General features: G+C 33.9%; 1 protein-coding gene across 5 annotated transcripts in view; it reads right to left on the minus strand.

Annotated features, from left to right (window-relative positions):
- sbb (scribbler) overlaps positions 1–20701 on the minus strand; it is a 678201-nt gene that overhangs the window by 64450 nt on the left and 593050 nt on the right. For all 5 annotated transcript variants that reach the window (XM_069822330.1, XM_069822328.1, XM_069822329.1 and 2 more), the window contains one exon: positions 14414–14537. In XM_069822330.1, coding sequence (XP_069678431.1) covers positions 14414–14537 — 124 coding nt within the window. The remainder of the gene's footprint in view (positions 1–14413; positions 14538–20701) is intronic.

Consider the following 20701-nt stretch of genomic DNA (forward strand, 5'->3'; position numbering starts at 1 on the left):
CAAACCACAAAGCAAAAGGATGCAAGTAATGCCCAGAGCGACGGATGTGGTGGTCTGTCTGCTTTCTGTTTGGACAGGAATCATGTTTCCCGGCCTGCTAGGGTCAGATACGGAGCGACATTCTAGCGTCTAGCCAAAGGAGATAGCTGAGAAGGATGCGGACGCTACAGCCATGCCACGAGTTCGTTTACACTTCTGATAGCGTGACCAGACATTCCCTAGCAACAGAAATGCTAATGAGCAGCTGGATCGATTCATCGAAGCGATTTATTTATCTCCATATATTTTTATAAAGGTGGTTAATGAGAGAAGCTATTCATCCGAGACCATTTACTTCTAGACACTTCATTGTACAGGGACATCATTTCATTTTTACTTCAATTTTTATTGTACCCCAGTTTTTTAATATACTTCACTCCCACCTCCTCTACTACTAAACTTCCAATTGTCCTCCACACAGAACCAAGGCTGCGTATGCAGTCAAAGTCGCCTTACGGTCACAGTAAACATACTGAGTTAGTGAGTATAGTACGTTCCAGAAAATGTTCGCGTTTTCCAGTGATAAAAAGCTTTCAATATTGAATCATATTTTCGCACAGATACTGTCGTCTGTTTGCCTATGTCGCATCCCGGTTTCCCCCATCCGCTTCTCCCTCGCCCCTCTGTAAAGGATAGTGTCTAGACTGACTTAACTCTTTTCTTAAAACATTAATTTCTGTTAGGAATTGGACGTCTACGTAATATTATACAACTGTTTAAAATAACGTAAATAAAAGTGGCTCGTTAAGTAATTAACCGTCACGTGATTTCTCCCCTTTCTACGACCCTGTGACAAAACCACTTGGACGGACGGTAGATAGCATGTCTGTGTAATTTTATCTTTTCGGATCGGGCAGAAGTGAAGATTGAATTTACAGTACCTAAGGTACTCTTTTATAAAGTAGGTACAAAATTATTTTTCAACACGAGTTACTAGTACGAAGGACGAAACTGCTAATTGGAATTAGGTACAATAGTCTATAGTGCGGTAATATGCACAAAAGAATTTAAGCCTGTGTCGAAATGAACGGCTATCATTTTAAAAAATGTGATTAAATATCCATATTATGATTATTTTTCAATTTAACTTCATTCTCTAAATGGTACGTTAATGTGCTGTAGATAGTATAATATACACTGCATAATGAATACGTTAGCATGGATAACTCAGTTCGTGAGTAAAAACACTTATTGTTAATACAGTACTGTATTTGGATTAAACAAAAACCTAATGAAAATTATCAAAATCAAAATCGCGATATTTCCTAGTTTACGTAAATGGATGAACTACTTTTCTTCTCTCCCATACCTAGTAAAGTGATTTGTTTGTATTTTACACAGTATCATCGAACTCCAGTCGTGGAAGGGCGTAGCAAACGGTGTTTCCGTTAATCCAAAGGTATAGTCAGGTTAATATTAGAAATGTTAGTAAAAATAAAATGATGTCCCTGTATAAAGCTGCATGTACACGATCAAATTTTTCTTCCAATTCAATATTTACAAGAAAACCTATTGAAATAGATTTGTTAAAAAAAAATGTTTCATATTGCTGAAGACTTGACAAGATTTTAAAACATGCATCAAATTCATTGCAATATACAGTACAAGTAATATGCCTACTAACCAAACATTACAATATAAATATGTAATATAAAATCCTCTGGCTATACAAAACAATAATTTTATATACGTTCAGACAATTGAGTGAGAACGACTGTGTCAGCAACAAATGACTGTGTCCATTGTCGGAGTTAAAGAGGCCGGGAAAATCCAATGCACCGCCCGTCAAAAAACAACCTCGTGGCTCAGTAAGAATGCCGGTAACTTAGGTTTGACTCGCTTTGTATAAAACATTTTCATTCGCTTCTATACAATGTGTCTTATATTAAACGGGTTCTTAGTTCAAAGGTTGTAAAGAAATAAGCAAAAATTGTATTACTTTCTTTTGTTTTCTTTTTACTATAGGGGAGTAGTGGGTACAGTGAGACACAAAATATTAAAACATATGTATGCACGTGATAATTCAAGTATTTTTAAAATCAAGTGCAATAGAAGTATACATTGAAACATGGAGTACAATAATACATAAACAAAAATGTTAATAGGTAAAGGACATAATATACAATACGTGTTTGTCAAAAAAATGAAAATGTCTCATTGTTCCCATTCAGGAGGGTACAGCGAGACACCACAGTATCTATTAATGGACATTGAAATGATTTATATCTATTTCAAAAGAATGGAAAGCTTGCTGTCTCTTTATCTTGCCATGTCCTATAGGCTTATTTAGAATCATTTTGATGTCTGAATTCGAAACCATTGAAACATCTGGAACATTTGGAAAAGGGAATTTTCCATGACTTTTTGGTGACAACAAAGCTTATAATTTTAAGAATTTAATTTAATTATTTATTATTTTTTAATATTTTCTTAAATTTTGTGAATATTTTTTTTTTATTTAAGAAACACTAAAATGTAATGTATCCATTATTTTAAGCTATAGTTGCTAAATTGGTTACTAGTATGTTCATTTTTAATGTAAGTTACCGGTAATGTAATATAATTACAATTTGTTTTTGCAAATCTTTGATACATGGGAACAGTGAGACGTCTCAGTGTACCCTTTAATGGCATGTCTCACTGTTCCCCTTACGCATAGTTCGTTTAAAAATGGTGCCATCACTTCAAAATCAAAACAAGAAAGACGAAACTTTACCAAATATAACTTCAAATACCATAGTATTAGGTAACAAAACATTCATATTTCTATTTAATTTGTATATCCAATATAACCTTCATTAAACACAAGCCAAAATTTTACTTCTAGAGTGAAAAATTACGAATTATTTTTTCATCACTCACCTTTATAACTAGAAATAAATCGAGTATGAAAATACTGTTACTTTACTCATGCAACATACAACTCCACTGTTACCAACATCTCAACATTAAAATTTACCATCTAATAAAAAATGTCTCACTGTACCCACTTCTCCCCTATGTAACTTTCATGAGAAATATGAAACTTGGAAATAAATTATTCTGAAAAAAGAATAATTCACTTTGACAAGAAACCTAAAAATGGTGGTAAACCACCTAGTCATAATAAAGTAATAAATATTAATAATTGTATATATTGAAGCCGCAGAAATGTGTATGTTTAGTCAGCAAGTTCGAAGACTGGTTGGAACCTCGAACGCATAAACGCGAACCATATGTTGTTAACCTCCGAAGTAAATTAAGAGAAATAATCTTTGGAACAAATAAAGCCATATTTACAAAGTGGACATGTTTAAACGTATGCGAAATACTTCCTGTTATTAATCTATAACCAAGTGCCTCACACAAAAAAGGAAAGAATATTCACAGAAAATGACAAAGGCTCGGGTGGATATAGGGACTATCGCTAGATAACAGTGATGAATAAGTACTATCTGTGAATGCCACTATTTGTTCAATTGTGCTACTATCTGGTATCGAGTGATATATTGGAACGTACTGTCATTCAAATATGATTGATACTACGTGCAGCATTCGTACATCAATAAACTCCTGGAAAAGTAACACATCGACTGCGTCTTCGTCAGAAACAACGCCAATGACGAAAAGAGAAAATATGGCACTACGTTAACGATAAATTGCAAGAAATATACTGAATAATAATACAGAAAGTATGCAGTGTTTTTCTGAGCGTAGAACATAGGAAAACAACTTTTATGCTCGACCATGCTGAAATGTAGTAATTATACACCTGGTAGCAGTCCTTTAATGCATGTCATTAAAGTACACCTACTCATTAAAGGTCAGGTCTTTCAGCCAATGACGACTCAGGTTACAACAGGTCAGCTTTCTACCGTTATAAAACCGCAAGTATCGATTATTCTCGGATATGCAATCGAAAGAGAATTAGCGAAAAGTCACGGAGGCTGGAAATCCAATACTGTCGCAGAAGGTTATGTTCTGTTACTATAATAATTAGCGTTAATTGTAAATAATATTCAAATAAATTCAATTTGTCATCTCGTTTTTCAATGTCTAATTTAATTTCAATGTTATCTCTGTAGGTTCTTATGGCCTAGCAAGGTCAATGTGAACATCTGTTCCTCGGAAAAAATCAATACTTTCGCGTCTGCGCACATCTCACAACATACGGGACATTGGTCAAGGTCAGATACAAAGAAAATTAATAATATCAAGTTAGAAATATGGTCGAGCATAAAAAGTCGTATGACACTCGCCTATAATGGTAATTAAGAAGGTCGTATGAAAATTATGAAACGAGCGCTATTTCCACATTACATACTTTACAAAATACCGGGACATCACTTTATTTTTACTTGCAATTTTATTGTACCTGCGTTTCTGAATGTACTTGACTCCCACCCCTTTCAGTAATATTCTTGCTCCCGTCAGCCACACAAACTTACGGCCGCTGTTGCATTCGAAGTATGCTAGCAGTGAAGTAAACAGTACAGAGTATAGAGTGTTTCAGAAATATGGTTGCGTTTTCCATAGAAGAAAGAGCCTATATTATTGAAGCTTATTTCCATCGCAGGTATTTATGGAGATCAATTTTATCATTTGTGCTTTTTAATATTGGTGTCGGAGGAGATTGTTGGAGACTGATTCGTACTCTTGGCGGATATTAATGGAAATTTTGGAAAATACAGTTATTTTGAAATTTGAGTATTAACTCAGTATGAATATTACTTTTCAAATAATTAACATTAAAGGTTCGCTGGATTCTGGTAAAGGTGCGGTATGGCCAATAGACAATATTTGTTGGATTGAGACTGTATTTAACACACAGTCATTAAAAAAACTTGCAGCCCTCAAATTAACACTTTCAAATTATTAGTGAAATGTTGAATTCTCCGTCTTTTGAGTTCACTAATGTAATCAGAACACCTGGAATACCATATAATGTAGCCTACTTGAATGTAAGCTTATAACAAATTCAAACGAAAAAAAAAGTCCGAAAAAAGAACTCAGAATATGAAATTTGCTATAAAACGACGCAATAATAATAATTCGCGAATGTGTTTATATTTCGCTATTAGAACTCTATTTCGCGATTTGTCGCGATTGTTTTATCCGCATATTATTAATCAGAATCACTTAATTCGTAAAGATTAGTAAAAATCTATTGTATATCTATTATGTCGTGATTTTCGCGATCTCTGTAAATACCCGGCCCTGCTTATTTCGCACAGGTACGGTGTGTAGCATGACTGAATAACTTTATCTCTGTGGACTGAGCAGTAGTGAAGATTAGAGTTACCGAAAGTACGGTAATATGCTGAATAAAGTAGCCATTATATAATGAATACAACCGCCTGAAGAGTTGAGTTTGTGAAAAAAAAATGTTACTACTCTACTGTATTTTGATAAAATATCGTAAAAGTAATAAACAAACTGAAAATTGTAAATCGTATTTCCCTGTAACATAAATGGATACACTACATTTCTCTCCTCCTATGGCTAGTAAAATCATTTGTTTACATATTGCACTAGTAACACCAAACTTCTGTAATGGAAGGGGGTAACAGTGTTTCCGAGTATAGCCAGGTTAATGTTAAAAATGTTGGTAAAAATAAAGTAGGCCTACTCACAGCCAAATTGCTTTACCAATATTTGTTGCATGTTGTATTTTCTATTTTCGGCATATTTCTGAACAACGTAAGACTACGTTCTGACTAGCGTTTGTGCTCGTAACAAATTAAATGTTCATGTACCCGAGTAAGGAAAACAAACTTCACGGGACGATTTATTTTGATATCGTGTTCTCGTTGCGAGTGTACGCTCGTATCTCTATACGTCAGATTGCATCTATAATCTTTTCGCTGTAAGAAAAATCCTAATATAAACAATAGCACGTGACCGAAGTGAGGCTTCATTGGCCGCTGTTTGGCGCCATAGATTCTCAGGACATGTTCCCGCCTACTGTTGTACATTCTGTTTCATGTTAAACATTTCCCGTTACTCGTCAAGTAGGCCTAACCTCACTACTATGCATTCATTTGCTTAGGAAACATTTACTTTATAATTACTGTAATTAAAACTCATTTAACTTATTATATACATTTAAGACTATTTGTTTTTCTCTGCTTTTGAGAGGGTTTCTACTCAAGTTTAATAACTAAACACACCGAGGATGCAGACGCCATACTTCAGTACCACGTGCTTACAACGTGAACAACTAAGATCTCAAGTGACGCCACCTTGTTACAAGAACAGACTACCTCGGTGTTACTGTTTGTATTCATCCGCGTTCATAGCACGTAACAAAATATAAAAGTAGCTTTTCTTTTACATATCGTTTTACATATGAGTGAAGTTATAAGTTTCATTGTATTTAACAACTAGAATTTAATTTTTTATTTTCATATAATACAAGATGATTGTTTTCAAATACGGACTATATTTTCCTGCGTCGTGTGAGTGTTTCGACTGTGAGCCAATCACTGTTATGACAGCCACGTACTTGTGTTTACATTAGAATTTTTCTTACAGCGAAAACAGTATATAGTCTAGACACCACTAACCTATTTTCAATGTATTGGTTAAAGGAATTGCAGCTCTGATGGGGAATAGTCTGAATCTCTTCCTCACAATTTTTTTCTTTTTCAAGCAACTGACTGCTTAGCAAATTCCAGTGTACTTTTTTTTTTCTGCGCGTGTCCAGTTCTCTAGGTTGATAATTCCATACCTACGTTCAAAAGACAAGTCGTATGGCATTCGTAATAGAAGGTCCGACTACCTTTGTTCTTATTCTTTGATCTTGTGAGATATATTGAATATTTTCAGTTCCCGTCCTATATCTTCATTCCGGAATTGTCTGATCACAAAGAGTTCTCTATTGCCTGCAAGAATCTCATTTCTGCTGGTCGTATCTCGCAGCTCTCCCCCTACTTGCAAGTCCAACGTTTCACTCTCTTCTAGCAAAACAAGAATTTCTCTCGTTTGTAGAAGTTTTAGTCGAGTGTTTATACTAGTTCTGTTTTCAAGTGTTCTGCTTGTGGTACAGCAAGTTCGGTTGAAATTACGACAGACAGTCCTCGACTTACGACCAATCGCACTTGCGACGAAGGCTCCACAAAGCGCTTTCGAGTTGCATTCGATGGCGGGGCAGAAGAAGATATAAGATCACAGATGACATTAAGAAATATGAATCACAAGAGGAGAAAAAGAGGAGTGCAAGAAAATTGGAAGTGTTGAAGAATGTTGGCTTTGTAGTGGAAGACCTAACCTTGAGCAGAACACTATAAATTACTAATAATAATAATAATAATAATAATAATAATAATAATAATAATAATAATAATACGTACTTACAAATGGCTTTTAAAGAACCCGGAGGTTCATTGCCACCCTCTCATAAGCTCGCCATCGGTCCCTATCCTGAGAAAGATTAATCCAGTCCCTAGAATCATATCCCAACTCTCTCAAATACATTTTAATGTTATCCTCCCATCTACGTGTCGGCCTCCCTAAAGGTATTTTTCCTTCAGGTCTCCCAACTAACACCCTATATGCATTTCTGAATTCACTCATACGTACTACATGCCTGTCCATCTTAAAAGTCTAGATTTGATGTTCCTAATAATAATAATAATAATAATAATAATAATAATGCATTGGACTCTCACTTTGAGAGAGTAAGAGAGGATAAGGATGTTTGAGAATAAGGTGCTTAGGAAAATATTTGAGACTAAGGGGTGTGAAGTTACAGGAGAATGGAGAAAGTTACAGAACGCAGAACTAACATAATTAGGAACATTAAATCAATTAATGAGATGGGCATGGCATGTAGCACGTATGGGCGAATCCAGAAATGAATATAGTGTGTTAGTTGGGAGGCCAGAGGAAAAAAGACCTTTGGAGAGGCCGAGACGTAGATGGAAGAATATTAAAATGGATTTGAGGGAGTGGGATATGATACTAGGAACTGGATTAATCTTGCTCAGGATAGGGACCGATGGCAGGCTTGTGTGAGGGCGGCAATGAACCTCCGGGTTCTCTAAAAGCCGTAAGTAGTGGATTAATTTAAGCTGGCAATTTAAAACCATAGGGGCTTCTCTAACATTCGACCAGGAGTGAAACTTGGAAACAAAGAATATTACAAATGTACCAAATGTAGTACATAAAAAATTGATAATTCATAATACAATGTAAACAATAAGTCAGTAGAAATGAGACGTGTATATCATACAGAAAGAAAAAGAAAAAGGCATAATAAAACTTAGACAGTAAATCGAAATGAGTGAGATCTATACAATGTGTAGAAAAACCAAACAATAGTAATAAGAAATAGATAAGCATAGAGCATACAATAAACACAATTTTAGATACACAAAAAGGAGGAAAATTATTATAATAAATAGCAGCACGAGTTCTCACATGATAGACATAATATCAAAAATTAACGAAACAAAAATCAAATAAAATGAATATCACTAGAATATCTACAGTAAATGGAGAGAATACGTACAAACACATCTGCAATGCTCGGGAAAAGTGACACAAGTCAGTTTCCACAAACCTTTTTTGATAATTTATTGATAACTTACGGAACATCTGCTCGCTTGGAAAAAATACATAAGTATTTTTCCCATTACAATAATTCATACAGAAAAAAAATCAAATCGACATAAACCAGTGTAAGTTGTCAATAAATTATCAAAAAAAGGTTTGTGGAAACTGACTTATGTCACTTTTCCCGAGCACTGCAGACATAACAGTGAGTTAGTCTGGCATGAGATAATTTTCTAACTTACTTAGATTTAAAAGATTTCAAGGTTCGGCAGCCTTTGACTCAAGACGGTCGGCGCAATGGATACACTCGATATATGGAAAAAGTAAACAAGCCCTAGTCTGTTCCTTCCACAACCGCCAACTACACCGCTATTAATTAACCTGTATATCTCCCCGTCCAAGACCTGAACATCGAAGTCTAATATAATATAATGACTATTACACTCTTACTACGTCATACTACTTTTGACCAATAAAATGGTACGAAAGGACGTATTTCAACCAATCATGGCTGCTTATCGCACAATTTTATCGCGTCCCTAGCATTTGTTTAATTTTATCGCGTCCCTAGCATTTGTTTCTTTGTTTGCCAACATTTGAAACTGCGCTGGTCTGGACGTCAAAAATATATATAAAATTACAAACCACTCCAGTCGATGCACAGCAGTTTCAAATATGACTCGCATTGGCATTCAAGAACAAGAATTAATAAAAATCACTGATCTTACCTATGCATCTTCTGAAATCCGATTTACAAATAAATGAAGAGCACCATTCGGAAATCCTGAATAAGTTGAATACACCATGTAGGCCTAAATCAATGAGTTCCACTTCTATTACGCACACGTCCAATATAACATCAATTGAACCACCAACCACATTCAAATTTGAAAATTGTACATTCAATAATCATTCCTTTTAAAATTATTCACTCGGAAATTCTGAATAAGTTGAATACACCATGTAGGCCTAAATCAACGAGTTCCACTTCTATTACACACACGTCCAATATAACATCAATTGAACCACCAACCACATTCAAATTTGAAAATTGTACATTCAATAATTATTCCTTTTAAAATTATTCATGTTTATTTTTTATGTCATCGTCGTTCATTAAAAATTTTCTAACACTTGTGTATATTAGTTAGGTTATGTTATAGCTTCTGCTCTGAGAGGATAAAAAGAACTTCTGCTATATGATATTATGGATAGTCACGTATCAGAGATTGTTTAATATTAAGATTTATTGAATAGTAATCATTACAGTGTCTGTATAAAGACACTACTGCCATCTAGCATGCATCTAGCTTAATATTTGCAATGTTGAGATGGTACAATAATACATTTGAAGACAGTTATATTTTCGTAAGTCAATTAATATTTTATTGTATTGGAGTACTTCGTTACTTCTAATCTTTATATACTTTCTTCTAATCGTGTAATAGTCAATTAAATCCCACTCGAGTTTTGATTTTCTCTAGATAAATCAAAACGTCTAGTGAGATTACTGTTGATAAAATGAACAACAGGTGAAATTCCGACGAGAAGACTGAGTATTTCAGGATAATCTACTCCAAACATCTTTATTAGTTGGACTCGCCAAGATTTGAACCCGGCTCCCCTAAAAGGTTCAGCCGACATTCATAACTTCGGATTAATGGTGCGATATATACCGATTCAAGTGTTGAGGATGGAATACACATCAAGTGCCAGAGCATCATATGATTGCCAATCTCTTCCAGTACTCTTGGCTCAAGACGCCAAGCAGACAGTCTGTCAATGCATGTGTTCTGCCTTACCCATGACACATGTAAAATTAGATCTCCATGTACAAAAAACTACCGCAACAACCGAGCCAACATCTTAAATTGTGCATCACACAGTCTCAGAAGCCAAATGGCAACTCTGGAGCATCACTTCAAGAGATGAACGTGTTTCGGCTTCAGATGTTGATAGAAATAAGTTTCTATCGTTACAGAGTCCAACCCTTTTAATCACCTTCGTAAACATGTTAAATACGCAATTTTAAAAGCAAATTGTGCGAAGTGAATACAGATTCCAGATGGCCGTGGTGTATAGTGCAGTTCACGTAAGATTACTTAGTTCCTAAAAAGCAAATATGGCCTTCTTTTCTATGTTGCCAATTGTTACCAGATATCACCAAGAAGGTACGTAAACAATAATAATAATAATAATAATAATAATAATAATAATTTTTATTTATTTATTTGTTATTGAACATAACAGGCAAAGCCCAATTACAATGTTTACGACGAACAAATTAATTTATAAAACATAAACAAGGAAAAGGAAAACTACACTTATTAAAAACTGAAACAAAATAGAAATAAGAGAAAGAAAAAAAGAGAAATTGAAATAAGGTGTGAAAGTAGCTTCAAATTAACTAACAACAACATTCTGTAAAATATGATAACAAATAATTCTGTATCTATAGAAATTCATATTGAAAATATCAACATTAGGATGAGGATGTAATTTACTGTATAACTGTAACATTTGGAAAACTGGGGAATTTTTGTGGGATTCAGTATTTGCCCTTGGTATGTAAAATAAATTCTGAAATTTTGTATTAAGCTTAGGTGCATATAATGTTATATAATGAAATAAACCAACACAGTCCAACTTATTGTTAATAATTTTATAACGAAAGTTTGAAGATTGACAATTTCGTCTAATTTGCAAACTAGTAAATTGGAAATGTTGTAGTAAATTGGAAATGTTGAAGCATTGTAGCATAACTCTCATTAAGTAGGATAATTATTATAAAGTCTGTAATATAACCATTTTAGAAATTTATTTTGAATTTTTTCTAGTAACAGAATATATTTGTTAGTAACTGGGTTCCAGATAACCGCAGCATACTCTAATTTTGATCAAACAATGGAATTATACAAAATTATTATAGTTTTCACTTTGAATTTACAAGAATTTCCCATAACAAAACCTAAAATTTATAGGACAAATGTATAATATTATTATTAATATGACTATGAAATGTAAAATTACTCGTAAATAATATACCTAGATCTTTATGTTCATTTTCTGCTGGTAAAATTTTTGCCTCTATTTTATATGAAAAATTTATGTATTTTCCAATCTATAAAAGGTCATATGTATACACTTATTAATATTAAATAATAATTTATTATTAATACTCCAAATATGTAAGTTTGTAATATATTTTTGAAATAGCTTACAATCTGATATAGTTTTTCTTTATACAATTTAATATCATCCGCAAATAATAAAATTTTAGAATGTTGTACACAATTCACAATATCATTAACAAACAATAAAAACAATAATGGACCAAGATTGGAACCTTGAGGCACACCAGAATTTACTGTAAAAGGCTTAGAAGTATGTCCACGAAAGTTCACAACTTGTAAATAATATTCTTCAGCATCAGGGTTTAGGCCATAAGACTGTTTCGACTTTAGAGGGTTATGTCATTTATTCATCGTGTTTTAGGTGTTCCAACACTTCTTCGTCCTTTCGGCTGACAGTTGAGTATTTTTGATAATCTATATTCTTCCATTCTTTGAATATATTCGTACAAATTTTGTTTTTGTTCTTCTATTCGATGAACTAGATTGTAAGTATTTAATTGGTGCCTTACGTATTAGTTTCTCTGATTGTCTAATAATGAATAACCTGTCACACTTCCGATGAATTTAATTTCACTGCTTTCCAGTTTTCTTTTAGCATTTCTGTTTAAAGTCCAGTTCTCGCATCCATAAGTCAAAAATGGAACGGCTAAAGTTTAGTAGAATTTCATCTGCGTTTCGCTTATTTTTGAGTGAGTGGTACATTGTTCCACACATTGTCTGAAATTTGTTTAGTTTGTGTTCTATATCGTCTTCCTCTATGCATGACATATTGCAACCTAAGTAATTAAAGGATGATATTTAGACTATTCTATATAATAATAATAATAATAATAATAATAATAATAATAATAATAATAATAATAATAACTCCAGACATTTACGGTAACGGCCAGTTAATGACTGCGGACATATTTTATATTAGACATATTTTAATGACTGAAGACATTTCGCAGTGGATTAATTGACTAAATGAAAGTTATTAATATTAGTAATAAAGAACGATGAACTCAATTACTCTTATGGATAGAAATATTTTTAGTTTACTTTTTAAGTTATGGTATTAACTTTATTTTCAATATCCTTGCATATACTACCAAAACAATTCTGTAGCAGCACCTTTTCAAATAAAACTTATATATATATATATATATATATATATATATATATATATATATATATATATATATATAAATCTGTAGCCAAAATTTTTCTGGTAATTTTCGATGTTCCAAAAATAATTGGTGTTAACATGTATAATTAACCATCCTGAAAACGAAAATAGCTTTTTCGAAATTTCTGTTTGTATGTCTGTCTGTCTGGGTGTTTGTTACCTTTTCACGCGATAATCGCTGAACCGATTTATATGAAAATTGGAATATAAATTAAGTTCGTTGTAACTTAGATTTTAAGCTATGTGGCATTCAAAATACTTTATTTTTAAAGGGGGATTATAAGGGGGCCTGAATTAAATAAATCGAAATATCTCGCTTATTATTGACTTCTGTGAAAAATGTTACATAAAAATGATTTCCGATAAGTTTTATTCTTAGAAAAAGTTTGATAGGACTGATATTTAATGAGATAAATGAGTTTTAAAATTAAAATAACTGCCAATCTAAGGCGGTGTAATGAAATAAAAAACAAATGACTTCGTCTATAAGGGGCCTTGGACAACAACAATCGAAAGCTATGAAACATAGCCTACAGAGAATGTTTCTGTGTTTGTATGAAGTAATATCGGAAGCTAAATTAACCGATTTGTATAATTAATTATTATTTCACCATTGGAAAGTGTAGTTTCTCTAGATGGACATAATGCTATAATGCTATTACAGTAACTTCTGAGTGAATCGAGAACAGGTGAGATTAAAATAGCTTCTTATGCACAGAAAACTTGATAGGCTATTCTGAATATTCGTTTCCTGTATTTCTTAAAATAATGTTTATGTACACATTAAATCTAAATGATGTCAATCTTCATTAAACTATGGTTGAATGTAATAAAAATTAAGAAACATGTTAAAGGAATTATTGCACCAAATGAATGCTCTCTGGACCAAAATGATCGCATTTTAATTATTTAAATATAATGTAAATTAGGTAACATATTATACGATTTATCCTTATATCAAGCACGAATGTTCCCTGGATCAAATGTCCTATTTTAATTATGTAATTACTTTATATTTATTTCTAACGGGTGCAGCGGAGCGCACGGGTACGGCTAGTTAATAATAAAGTACGACGAACTCAATTACTTTTATAGACAGAAATATTTTTAGTTTACTTTTTAAAGTTATGGCAACCTAAACTTTAAAATTCTTCTCAATACTCCAGTGGCACTTTTCAAAGTAAAAGTTACAGATATCAATAATGAAATTCGATGTAGTTTGGTTATAGGAACTCCGACAGGCATGAATTATGACAAATTGGTGAATATGAGAATGTTTGTCATGCACTTTGTTAAGCAAACTTCTTTTAAGAACACAAAGACAGTCTAAAAACGATGCAGTCTATGAAAATTGAAAAGAGTGGAGGATAACATACTCAGCGATCAGATAAATCTCTTTCCTTTCAGGAACCGGGACTAAAAAGCTTCTCCTTGCGGAAGATAACACGGACACAGTCACGAGGGGAGAGGTATCGATTGTTATCGCTCGCGAGCGAGGGTGTGAAAAGTGGAAAGAAGTGCAGTTACTACTCACCGCCCTCTGTTTCGTGCCACACAATGCCTTCCAGGGTGACGCTGGTCCCAGGCTCGCACGGGCCCAGACAATCGGGCTCCGTGATGGTGCCCACGCTGGTCCCCACACATACGTCCAACATGTCCTGCAACAATTGAAACGCTCTCCATTATTTATGCTCTTTGTGGAGTTAATGGAACATTTTCACGAACATAGTAATTCATTGTATAATGGCTCCTTTGGAGTAGTAATGCGGCGTGATGTAACGAAACAAGCGATGGAAAGCCAAAATTAGTATTGACTAAATTATCTTAAATGAGCAGTGTTTTGTTCATAATGGATGTATCATTGATTCCAGAAACGGTTGTAGCACGGGGTACAATACGACAGCAGTGCCACCAATCCCCTGGCTACAGTCACGTCCAGTGTTGCCAAGTCAGCGGTTTTGTAGCTAAATCTGGTGTTTTCACGACTATGGTCAGCTACAGAATTTTACCGTCAGCGGCTAGCTATTTATTTGGCGTTTTTTGACGATTCCGGCAAAGGGAGACGATATTTTTTAGTTTTTTTCTGTAAAGATGTTATATTGTTCTTATTGTATTTGCAGACAACATTAGTTAATCATAAACCACAGATTAATATGGTATTATCACAATTTTTCATTGTGCGAGTATAAAATATCAACGTTTTATGTTAACTCGATTTCTTACAATCATGTCCATTTCCTGCCTCAACCATTATTGTAGAAATAAGGTATGCCACATTCGTTAAACTCTTAGACTAATCATGTAGGCATTGTTTTTGTAAATGAACTGATATGTTTAGTCATAAAGAGTAGATAATGAACTGAATTATTATTTTCATTTATGGCAACTTATATCATGATTCATTCATTCATTCATACAGTAGTGTTCTGCCCATGGGCAAGTCTTTCACTGCAAACCCAGCATTCTCCAGCCTTTCCTACTTTCTGACTTCCTCTTTGTCTCCTCATATGATCCATATATCTTAATGCCTTCTTATATGATATATTATTTAATTTATCATTTAGTTTATGTAACACATACTTAAAATCAAACTCATTCTTGGCAAGCACGTCTCCAGCTCAGTGTGAAATCAGATTTCGAACCGACTGGTGTGACTGTGAATGTGATTGTTTCCTAAGTGTCCAGTATATTATTCATGATCTACTTCATTCAATTTTGAAACAGCGTAAAACTCCATACGTACAAAAGTTTAGAGATTTGTGAAAAAAAAACATAATGATTTATTTATTTATTTAGGCCTATTTATTTATTTGTTATTGAACATAACAGGCAAAGCCCAATTACAATGTTCAAGACTGACAAAGTAATTGAAAGATTGGGTGGAAGAAGTTGCCGGTGATAGTTCGAAAGCTCGATGTAGGCCTAAATGATGTAAGGTGGTATTGAATGCAAAATATTCAGATTTAATTGTCCATACGATTGGTTTTGCATAGAACATAGAGCCTACGAAGTTATACACACTTTCCATAATTTAGTCTACATTTTTTATAAAATTCTCCAGTTCCTAAAACTGTATAATTTCTATTTCAAATTTGGAAGTGATGTGTTAAAAAAAATGGAGTTTTTCAAGTACAGTTTAGCGGTTTTTTTAAGCTTGTGCAGCGGTAAATGGACTTCTGAGTTGGCAACACTGGTCACGTCATGTTATGTTGCTCACAATGTGAAACGCTAGCAGAGGAAAAAAAATCAACATTCACTTTCAACTACAACACAAACTAAGAGGGTTGCTTAGTTAAGTAGTAATCTTTCTTATCACTTTGTTTACTGATAAAATAACTCAATGGTAAATTCAAGGGGTGGCCAGGAAAGAAGAATTTCCTCCTAAGAGGTCAAAGTCTAGCTCGAAGATAAGTTCAAATAAAACATTGTCATGATAACGAAACATACACTGTGGGCAGAAAAAAAATGTACAAAATTCAAATGGTTATATTCCAGTAGCTAATGATTTCACTTGAAAGTTTATTTCACTGACAAATTTCATAATCCTTGTAGACCGGGGAAGTACTGTAATATTTAATTTTTTACCATTTATTAAACATTATTTTTTGCTAGGCAGTGCAAAATCGATCGTTTATGCCGAATTAAGAGCATTATGGTCTTAAGAGTTCAGCAGGCCAAGCCGTTTGTTGTGCTATCATCATTTGTTGTCTTCCGTTTTGAGATCTCATTTTGTGAATAATGGGTCGCTTAACGAACGAAGACAAGATTTTCATTAAACATTTGCACCAATACGATAATTTATCTACCTGTAAAATTTCTACCTCGGGACTAGGAGAGATGGCGGTGCGCAACTTCTAATCACTAAATTGTGGCAATACCCACTGCAATCCTTTTTATTATACCCATATATAATTCAAATTTCCGAGGCATACAATTTTATCCTATCAATCAAATCATATTTTGATTGATAACAAATACTGTAATTTTATCAACATGAATTGGTGCACGACCAGAAAACCCTTATATTATTACTGGACAAATCTTAACAGTATTATACTTTTTATATTATATTATCCACCCAATAATAATAAAATTTTGAGATAACTTAAATAATTAAAGTTAAAAAGCTTTAAAGAAAAGCATATGTTTTGAAAGCATAAGAAATTAAAATCTTCTATTAACTTTACTTAAATTAATACACCTAAATCAACACTAGAAATAAATAACTCCTAATACCTAAAAAAAAAAAAAATAGTAAATAATTTGACAAGGGCAGAAACCCCTTTCAAGCTAAATATATGCCTGAGTTAAATCCCAAATCTCTCCGCAGTGCATATGAAGAGAAGGCATATGTCACCCGTTGATAGTGATTCGTACGTCGGACGGGGACGTTAAGCCTGGCGGCCCCTTGATGCTATTCGGCAGGAGTAGGCTATGTGCCGGCACCGGGTTTTCCCTTCTCCCTTCCTCATCTTCATCATCACTCATTCCAGACACTACACTTACACGAAGGCTCACGCATACACTCACCCTAGTACACGACATAACTCTCCACAGATACAAATTATGTACAGTGTTGCCCGCCGAAGTGGTGTACAACTAGAAAAATGGGTCACAGCCCTGCCATCTATCCACAATATGCGGAACCCGAATCACGTAAAGTGAAGTGGGTAGGCGTTGGATACATACATAATTGAGAAAGTGTTGTTTAATTAAGTTTAGATATACAGTGGTTACGTACAGACCTATTATTTAGTCCTGACAGCTCAGCGACGCGAAAGAGGGGAAGTAATAGGAGTAGTGGGGAGAGTTACGGAGTAGAGATAGGGGCGAGCGGTCGGTAAAGGAATGCAGTACAGCTTAACTGTACTGGAAATACAACGCTATACCGCATGCGTGACATCCGATCGTTTTGACTGCAGGCGACAGACTAACCTGAACACCCCTTGGCGTAACTTAATGGACTCGCCTGACCAATGCGCACATTGCCGGCGACTGTCAGGACTAAATAATCGTATACTGTACAATTTGAATTAACAACTTTGCAGGTAAAAGCTTAAGTGGAAAAGTGTATCTACGGGTATGAGGAAAAAAAAGTTGACTACCCACTGGTCAACAGTTCAAAATCAGGTAGAATCCTCATTGTCGCTGGATACTTCGTTACGGTTTGGTGAACACTGACTCCGAAATCTATCCACTAATTCTTTGACGATGATCGTAAATAAAAGAAAGATTATAGTACCCTTCCGCAGGTAACAAAATCTGTGGCACGCAGTTTACACAGAAAATATACTTCTCATTTGAAGTGTTTGGCAAAAACTCTTTGAATTCCAAAGCAGTGTAATCCAAGCGCTTAACTAACATGTTCGTGACGCAAGTAATGTTATACTGTATATAGACCTCTACACTATTTCAATGATAAGGTTAGGTAAGATTTGATAAAGAGATAAATTAGTGAGTAGTTCCACAATCAGTGTTAAGAACTTTATGGATAATGTAATCATTTCAAATATCCTATACCTATTTACGAAAATCTGTATTTAAAAGTGACTTTGCTTCGGTTCGCTCAATCGTATTAAATCTGTTTAAGAAAGAGGATCCTAATCTTATTAACTGAAGTCCTTTTCGAGTAGGAATAGTGACTAACTCGATTAGCCTGGAAACTGTTAGAACTTGGAATATTCGCTGCAAAGAATAGAACACTTCTGCATATAATAATAATAATAATAATAATAATAATAATAATAATAATAATAATAATAATAATAATAATAATAATAATAAATTTCTAGAAGAAAAAATAGGAATACGGAACAATTGGGCTGGTCATTTTATTTATCTCTTAATTTTGTCTGCAAAAACAAAATAAAAAAAAAGAAAAGAAAAAGAAAATGCTTATAGAATGGCATCAAAAAACTTTCAATTGGCAAGACCCATAAATTTCAATGAGAATATTTGTTCTAACGGTAAGGATTTACGTAATGCACGTAAAATTCTGAATATTTTACACGTGGGTGCTCTTTTCCTCACTGATATTATCTATAAGGATTTACATATTGCACGTAAAATAGTTAACCTTCCCACGAGAATACGATTTCTTCACTGATATCTGTAAGGATTTACATAATGCATGTAAAACTGTGAATCTTCTGACGATAATACGCTTTCTTTCCACTGATATCTGCAAGAATTTACATAATACACGTAAAATTGTGAACATTCACGCTAGAATACGCTCTCTTCTCACTGATATGTGAGGATTTACATAATTCACGTAAAATTGTGAACCTTCCCACGAGAATACGCTTTTCATCTCACTGATATCTGTAAGGATTTACATAATACACATAAAACTGTGAACTTTTCCACGAGAATACGCTTTCTCTTTACAGATATCTGTAAGTATTTAATATAATACACCTAAAATTATGAACTCTCGCACGAGAATCTGCTTTCTTTTCACTGATATATGTAAGAATTTACATAATGCACGTAAAATTACTAACCTCCCAACGAGAATACGCTTTCTTCTCACTGATATCTGTAAAGATTTACATAATACACGTAAGATTATTAATCTTCCAACAAGAATATGCTTTATCTTCACTGGTATCTGTAAGAATTTACATAATGCACGTAAAATTATTAATCTTCCCACGAGAATACGCTTTCCTCTCACTGATATCTGTAAGGATTTACATAATACACGTAAAATTATTAACCTTTCCACGAGAATACGCTTTCTTCTCACTGATATCTGTAAGGATTTACATAATACACGTAAAATTATTAACCTTTCCACGAGAATACGGTTTCTTCTCACTGATATCTGTAAGGATTTACATAATACACGTAAAATTATTAACCTCTCCACGAGAATACGCTTTCTTCTCACTGATATCTGTAAGGATTTACATAATACACGTAAAATTATTAACCTTCCCACGAGAAGACGGTTTCCTCTCACTGATATCTGTAAGGATTTACATAATACACGTAAAATTATTAACCTTTCCACGAGAATACGCTTTCTTCTCACTGATATCTGTAAGGATTTACATAATACACGTAAGATTATTAATCTTCCAACGAGAATACGCTTTCTCCTTACTGATATTTGTAAGAATTTACATAATGCAATTAAAATTGTGAACCTTCACGCGTGGATGCGCTTTCTTCTTATTGATATTCTCCACAGCATGTGCATGTCTTCCACTACTGATATGTTCTTGAACTGCGAGCCTTTTATCTGCTGCCACTTTAATCTCGCACACTTCACAGAAAAGAATTTTACCATCAGTAGAAAAAATATTCTCTCCAAATTCAGAAACAATCTGTTTTAAACGACGAACTTTAATTGAGCGAGTTTTAGGCATGCTGCATACACTTGAAATAAATCCACACGAACAAATCACGTACACACTTCACAAATGGACACTATAGACTACAACCGTATACTCTGGAAAACTTGTAACAACTAAACTCTTATATTTAGCTAACCGAACATCGACTTGCAAATGGACACTACCTGCTTCAGAAACAATAACTACCCCATTCCACTCCCGCTCCTTACAGTTTAGCTGCAGAGACCCACAATGCGGACTTTATAACGAATCAGGTAAAGAGGATACAAAGTCCGTATGAAGCTTATCTTCCCAGTCCGACAACTGTACAGTGAAAGATCTTATATCTGAGAAGTCATGGTTCTTATTACACACTGACATGCGTAAACAAGTGCCTGAAGATACATAAGACACAAAGGAAGAAAAATAGCCCAAAATTAGATATTTATTTATTTAATGCAGCAAAGACACTTGGTTTA

Source organism: Periplaneta americana, chromosome 3, assembly GCF_040183065.1.
Source record: "Periplaneta americana isolate PAMFEO1 chromosome 3, P.americana_PAMFEO1_priV1, whole genome shotgun sequence".
Lineage (NCBI taxonomy): Eukaryota > Metazoa > Arthropoda > Insecta > Blattodea > Blattidae > Periplaneta > Periplaneta americana.